The sequence below is a fragment of the Staurois parvus genome, unplaced genomic scaffold, assembly GCF_062004578.1.
Source record: "Staurois parvus isolate SC_StPar_1 unplaced genomic scaffold, SC_StPar_1.0 ptg000291l, whole genome shotgun sequence".
Classification (NCBI taxonomy): Eukaryota; Metazoa; Chordata; class Amphibia; order Anura; family Ranidae; genus Staurois; species Staurois parvus.
This window is the reverse complement of record NW_028318087.1, coordinates 2,951,975-2,959,584: the sequence shown is the minus strand read 5'-3', so window position 1 is coordinate 2,959,584 and position 7,610 is coordinate 2,951,975. Positions and strand designations below refer to the sequence as shown.

Here is a 7,610-nt window from a genome sequence, read left to right as displayed (position 1 = left end):
GCGCAAAAAAACCCCGCATAGGCGATCAAATACCACCGAAACAAAGCTCAATTTGTGGGAAGGGGGGGGGGGGGGAGACGTAAATTTACATTTCATTTGGGTGCAGCGTTGCATGGCCGCGCAATTGTAAAGTAACACAGTTCCGTAACGCAAAAAATGGCCTGGTCAGGAAGGGGAGTAAATCCTCAGGAGGGCAAGTGGTTAAAAGTGATTTCTCAGCACAATAAAGCATGGAGACATGGATGGATCGGTGAGTTTGCTTTGAATATTAAAAATTAAATAAACAGTATTTTTGCTTTACGGTGCTCAGATGCAGTAAAGTTCTGCTTTAAGTATCTGGGAGCTACAACCAGCCAGGTTTAAAAGGTCACATTTACAGAATAGTAGCTGCATGAGGAAAACTATATTACACCTTAAATAAGGGCATTGCAGGTAAGATCAAGCATTAGAATATATAATGAGGGCAGCACGGTGGCTAAATGGTTAGCACTTCTGCGTGGCAGTACTAGGGTCATTGGTTTGAATCCCAACCACAGCACCACCTGCCAGGTGTTTGCATTTTCTCCCTGTGCCTATGTGGGTTTCCTCTGGGGTCTCCAGTTACCTCCCACACTCCAAAGACATGCTGGTAGGTTAATTGGATCCTGTCTAAATTGGCCCTAGTATGTGTATGTATGAATGCGAGTTAGGGACCTTAGATTGTACACCCCTTAAGGTTTAGGTACTGATGTGAATGTATATATATAAAAAAATAAATATATATGTGTAAAGCGCTATATAAGTACCTGATATAAATAAATAATGTCAGATAAAACCAGATATTAGAATGAACACAACGTTTTATAACCCTTTATTTGATGAAATGTAGTCTCCAGTTTGAAGCCAGCAATGTAGATGGGTTTTGTACATTGGACATCCTAAAACAGAAAAACTAAAATGTGCAATCGTTTTGTATATGCATTCAATCACATGCTTACTGTCTCACTGCATTTCAGTTTTAGTAAAGGTGACCATTGTGGGTAATTTATTTGGTCTTGGTCTCCTTGTTAGTATCATAGTTACACAGGTTCTACCTACTTCATACTTTCACCAAGACTGTTTTTATTATACATTTCCTGCTTGTGGTTTCTGAGGTTAAGTAGACTCTGTAAAAAAAGAGCAATTGAAAAGAGCCAGTTATGGGAGAGCTTTTAAAACTGAAATTGATTTAAAAATCCCTGCAGCTTGAACATATACAACAGGTCAGTCCAGGAAACCCATGGAAGCGTGCTTGCCATACTGTCCTTTCACTTCCTCTATCGTCGCTTCTTCGCCGGCTTGTACGCAATAAGCAGAGAGAGAGAAGCTATTCCGAAAAGGAAGGTCTGGAGGACCCACTGTCTTCTGGCTCCAGAGTCCGTGATTCCTTTCGCACTGGAAAAAGTGTGTCATGGATTAATACACGGCATATAACCTTTCAAAGGCAAATGGAACTTGCACAGTAATTAAGAATAAAAACACGACTTGCATTTTACAGATCATAATTGGTAAAAGCTGTTTTAACCCTAAAAATGTCAAGACAGTTTACACAGTGAACTCTGTTGGATAACTGAACAAATCTGGATTTGCTTTTTTCCCCCATTTAAGACAGGAACCGTTTCAGGAGCAGATCATTGCCTAAGCCAGTGTTTCTCAACCTTTTTTCAGTCAAGGCACCCATTAAAATTATGGACAGTCTTGAGGCACCCATTATAAATTGGGGTGCCTCAAGACTGTCCATAATTTTAAAAAGGGCACCCCACTCTAAAGTGTGAAAAACAATTCTAATAGTTTTATATAACGCAGCAACATCCACACATGTATGACACCATATGTTAGAGGTGATTTATTTTTCCAAAGCAAAATACACTTTTGCACACTGGTAGAATTCCAGTGTTTCTCTGCTCCCTCAGTTTTGCTCCATCACTGAGCTAATGTGACCCCAGCACTGATGGAAAGGGGTAAGGTAGGGTCAAACTAGGATGCTGTGTAGGCAGCTGACATCCTCCTTATTAACGGATGATGTCATTGGTTTTCAGGATACTGGTGGCTAGAAGGTCATAATAACGCACAATGAAAACTTGTGGCTTTGTGTAACTAATAGGCAGGCTTGTTCCACCCGCTGGCTTGTATACAAACGTTTTGGGCAATTTTGTCAAGGTACCCCTGAAGAAACTTTAAGGCACCTCAGGGTGCCTGGACACCCTGGTTGAGAAAGGCAGGCCTAAGCTCATTCACAATCCTGATACTTTAGGGCACAGGTGTCAAACTGGCGGCCCTCCAGCTGTTGCCAAACTACAAGTCCCATGAGGCATTACAAGAGTGACAGTTACAAGCATGACTCCCAAAGGCAGAGGCATGATGGGACTTGTAGTTTCACAACAGCTGGAGGGCCGCCAGTTTGACACCCCTGCTTTAGGGTATGAGGGAGCACATGACATGCTCCCTGCCAATCTACAATACAGCAGTTGGAGCATGAGTGGCCAAGATCAGAGAGGTTGGAAAACAGCCCCAACAAAAAGGTACATTTTAGGCGCCTAAAAGTGTTTAAAACATGGCAATTGGTTTGGCTTTTAAATTCAAATTAAGTGATAGGTTTGTTCTATGCTTACAGGAAAGAAGTCTTGTTTAAAACTTCTGGAATAAAATTTTTATCTTAGTATATTCCACACGGATTACTAAAACTGGAATGCATCTTAGTATATTTCCATCCCGTTCCATAACAAATTATAGAAACAACAAACCAGATGTGCCATGCTGGATATTTATACAGCAATGATGAACAGAAATCACGTTATAACAGAGAATGAGTAAAACTCCTCCAGATTTAGTTTAATCTCTGAATCACACAGTACACAGATTCAGCTTAATCACAGTGGGTTGCTATGGTGTTAAAGATAATTGTTATAATATGCAAACTGAAAAGATTACATAAACCCCCCCACCACACTAGGGATTGTATTTGTGGGGTCAATGGTTTAAAAAAAATCCATTCCTAGAGCATGTTGCCATCTAGTGTATATAATGGAGTACTTCACAAATTCCAAACAACCTCTGAGCAGAAAATTAAAGAAATAACCAGTTTCCACTAAGCAATGTCAGGAACCTCCAGATTAAAAAGTATCATACCAAAAAATCTACCCATAAATACGCTGGCATTTAATCCAGAGTCATGAGCATGGAGACACCAGGATTCACTGTGTAGCTGTAGATTGTATTATAAATTAGGCTCTAATTATTGTGCCACATTCTTCTATGCAAATACTTTAGAGAAGATAAAAGGTTGGCTGGACTTTTGAGGCACTACAAAATTTCACAAATAATTTTTTTTAAAATATATAACATTTTATTTATACAAGACGACATCTATGAAAAAGCACAATTCCTTAGAAAAATTTAAAACAGAAGAACAATGTAGTTAACAAGTTATTAACCCTGGATGGACTTTTGTCTTTTTTCAGCCAGACTAACTATGTAACCCTCAACAAGTTATTGCTCTATCATCCATTTCAGGCGGTAATACACTTCACCGTGGGTGTAGCCCAATGTTCCAATTATCCAGCTTCTTTTGGCGGTCATCCATAGGCAACCTTGGGCTCAATGTGTTTCCTGGGCTATAATAATCCACTTCGCAGGAGTGTGTGGGGTCAATCTTAGGAAAATATTAAAGGCTAAGTTCACCTTTTATAAAAAGAATAAAATTAACATTTTTGCAGGCAAAAAAAAATGTGCATTTATTATTTCTGTACTCTGTAGCCTGTAACACACTGCACACACTGCACCAATCAACAGATCACGAGTACAAAGCAGACACTTATCACAGCTGTCTGCCCATACCTTCTATAAGCAGACACTTACCACAGCTGTCTGCCCATACCTTGTATGGGCAGACAGTTGCTGAATTGCAAGTAGAATCAATGAACTATGAAAGTGCTCACCAGCACACTCACAGTTGAGAACTACAAGCTGTCGGTCATTGAGGCCAACAGTACTTGTATTTCATTCATTCACAGAACTCGGAATAAAAGACAAAGCCTTGTGGGTGGAGCTCAGCACAGTTACGCGGTTTTTAAATTCTGACAGCGGGCGTTGTCTAGGGCAACACAAAACATGAATACATCACTGCCGCCAACATGCATGGTTTCAGTGGACCCCAGAAGCTCAAACCACCTTTGACAAACATCTTTCTCGCAGGATGACTGGGCTTCTTTTGCTGACACTTGCAGAATTCACATACAATAATGCAGCCCACTTTTCCACAAACTAAGCTCTGTTTTGGGCCAATCATGACTTTCATCCTACCTTCCTACCAGATATCATGCCGGAAACAGAGTTACCTGCTGTCCAAGATACTCTCTGCTACTCCATGAAGTCATGCAGAAAGCTCACGAAGACAGCTTATGAGCTGCTTAAACGCTTGCCCGCCCCCCTAAAGAATTACTGCTACAGGGCAGCAGGGCTGAGCAAAATCGTGTGTGTGTGTGTGTATATACATATACACACACACACACAATATTTGCAGTTAAGGGTAAAGGGCGCTCATGCGCCACCCTGCCATTGGCAGTTGCAGATGTCAATCTCTGCGTCCCCAGCCGGAGACTCCCCGCCAGCACCTGGCAATCACCAAGTAACACTGACAGGTAAACACAGGCCTCTCACCTGCCAGAAAGAATATGCTGCTGTGTATGTCTCTGCACAGCAAAGAAATACACAACAGCATGTTTCCCTAGTAAAATACACACAGCACAGTTAACCCTTTGATTGCCCCAGATGTTAACCCCTTCCGCCCAGTGTCAGTGCTTTTTATTAGCACTGATCACTGTATTAGTGTCATTGGGATATCAGTGGCAGTTGGTCAGATCCCCACCCAGTGTCAGAATGCCCGCCGCAGTCCCACTATAAGTCGTTGATCGCCGCCATTACTAGTATAAAAATAATAAATATAAAAATCCCAGTATATATACACCACCATTTGTAGACACTATAACTTTCACGTACACCAATTAATTTTCACGTATTGGGATCTGATTCTAGTGCGCAAAAATAAATAAATAAATAAATCGCACTGCACAGAATTCGCATGTGATTTGCACAGGAATGAGGTGTGGTTCCTGTGCAAATCACATGCGATATGCCGCACCGCACAAGTGTGAACCCAGCCTCAAGCTTCATTTTAGACAAACATGTCTATACTTGCCTGCTCTGTGCAGTGGTGTGGCGTGCATTTGTATTCAGCCCCCTTTACTCTGATACCTCTAATAAAAGTCTAGTGGAACCAATTGCCTTCAGAAGTCACCTATTTAGTAAACTGTGTGTAATATAATCTCAGTATATACCCTGTTCCAAATTATTATGCAAATTCTATTTAAGTGTCACAAAGATGAAATATTTTGTTTTTCAGTTTAACTCATGGATGGCATTGTGTGTCAGGGCTCTTTTGATCACTGAAAACAATCTCTGACACCTGTGATAACTATATTGGCAGGTGAGCCCAATTTAAGGAAAAACTACTAAAGGAGGGTGTTCCACATTATTAAGCAGAGCACCATTTTCAAGCAATATGGGGAAGAAAAAGGATCTCTCTGCTGCCAAAAAGAGTGAAATAGTTCAATGCCTTGGACGAGGTATGAAAACATTAGCCATTTCATGAAAACTTATGCGTGATCATCGCACTATTAAGAGATTTGTGGCTGATTCAGAGCACAGACGGGTTTGTGCAGATAAAGGCACATTGAGGAAGATTTCTGCCAGATCCATGCATCGGATCAAGAGAGCAGCTGCTAAAATACCATTACATAGCAGCAAACAGATATTTGAAGCTGCTGGTGCCTCTGGAGTCCCACAAACATCAAGGTGTAGAGTCCTCCAGAGTCTTGCAACTGTGCATAAACCTTCTATTCGGCCACCACTAACCAATGCTCACAAGCAGAAACGGCTGCATTGGGCAGAAAAATACACGAAGACTAATTTTCAAACAGTCCTGTTCACTGATGAGTGCCATGCAACCTTGGATGGTCCAGATGGAAGGAGTAGTGAATGGTTGGTGGATGGCCACCCTGTTCCAACAAGGCTGCAACGTCAGCAAGGTAGTGGTGGAGTCATGTTTTGGGCCGGAATCATGGGAACAGAGCTGCTCGGCCCCTTTAGGGTCCCCGAAGGTGTAAAGATGACCTCTGCAAAGTATGTGGAGTTTATGACTGACCACTTTCTTCCCTGGTACAGAAGGAAAAACTATGCTTTCCATAATAAAATCATCTTCATGCATGACAAAGCACCATCTCATGCTGCAAAGAATATCTCTGCATCAATGTCTGCTATGGGGATAAAAGGAGAGAGTCATGGTGTGGCCTCCATCCTCCCCTGACCTCAATCCTATTGAGAACCTTAGGAGCATCCTCAAGCAAAAGATCTATGAGGGTGGGAGGCAGTTTACATCCAAACAGCAGCTCTGGGAGGCTATTCTGACATCTTGCAAACAAATTCAAGCAGAAACCTGTCCAAAAACTCACAAAGTTCAATGGATGCAAGACTTGTGAAGCTGCTATCAAATAAGGGGTCCTATGTTAAAATGTAACATGACCTGTTAAAATGTTTAAAAACTTAAAATGTTGGTAAAAGTTTGATTGAAATAGCTTTTGATTTCAGTAAATATGCTGCAAACACAACAAATGACAATTTTCAGTTCTTTACAACCTATAAAGTGTTTTGAAACTTACTGTGCGTAATAATTTGGAACAGCATTGTAAGTTTATGTTTAAAAAAAAAATACTGTTATCATTAGGTTTGTTCAATAAAATTTGAATTGTACTCTTAGTAGTTGATAACGTGAGAATTATGCTGACTGTTATTTACATCAATTATTTAGGTAAATGAGAAAAATATTATTTGCATAATAATTTGGAACAGGGTATAAATACAGCTGTTCTGTGAAGCCCTCAGAGGTTTGTTAGAGAACATTAGTGAACAAACAGCATCATGAAGGTTAAGGAACACACCAGACAGATTAGGGATAAAGCTGTGGAGAAATTTAAAGCAGGGTTAGGTTATGAAAAAATATCCGAAGCTTTGAACATCTCACAGAACTCTGTTCAGTCCAATCCAAAATGGAAAGAGTATGGCACAACTGCTAACCTACCAAGACATGGCCATCCACCTAAACGAACAGGCTGGGGAAGGAGAGCATTAATTAGAGAAGCAGCCAAGAAGCCCATGGTAACGCTGGAGGAGCTTCAGAGATCCACAGCTCAGGTGGGAGAATCTGTCCACAGGACAACTATTAGTCGTGCACTCCACAAATCTGGCCTTTATGGAAGAGTGACAAAAAGAAAGCCATAAGAAGTCCCATTTTCGGTGTCCTCCACATGGCTTCTCGCAAACTGCAGCCACGTGGAAGAAGGTGCTCTAGTCAGATGAGATCGAAATTTAAATTTTTGGCCTAAAAGCAAAAAACGCTATGTGTGGTGAAAAACTAATACTGCATATCACCTTAAACACACCATCCCCATCGTGAAACATGGTGGTGGCAGCATCATGTCGTCGGGATGATTTTCTTCAGCAGAGACAGGGAAGCTGGTCAGAGTTGATGGGAAGAT

At 41.1% G+C, this 7,610-nt stretch overlaps 1 protein-coding gene across 1 annotated transcript in view; it reads right to left on the bottom strand.

Annotated features, from left to right (window-relative positions):
* Nucleotides 1-821: 821 nt before the first annotated feature.
* TMEM254 (transmembrane protein 254) overlaps nucleotides 822-7,610 on the bottom strand; it is a 44,204-nt gene continuing 37,415 nt past the window's right edge. The window contains exon 4 of the mRNA XM_089682503.1: nucleotides 822-1,413. Within this exon, the coding sequence (XP_089538629.1) occupies nucleotides 1,296-1,413 (118 nt within the window). The 3' untranslated portion in view covers nucleotides 822-1,295. The remainder of the gene's footprint in view (nucleotides 1,414-7,610) is intronic.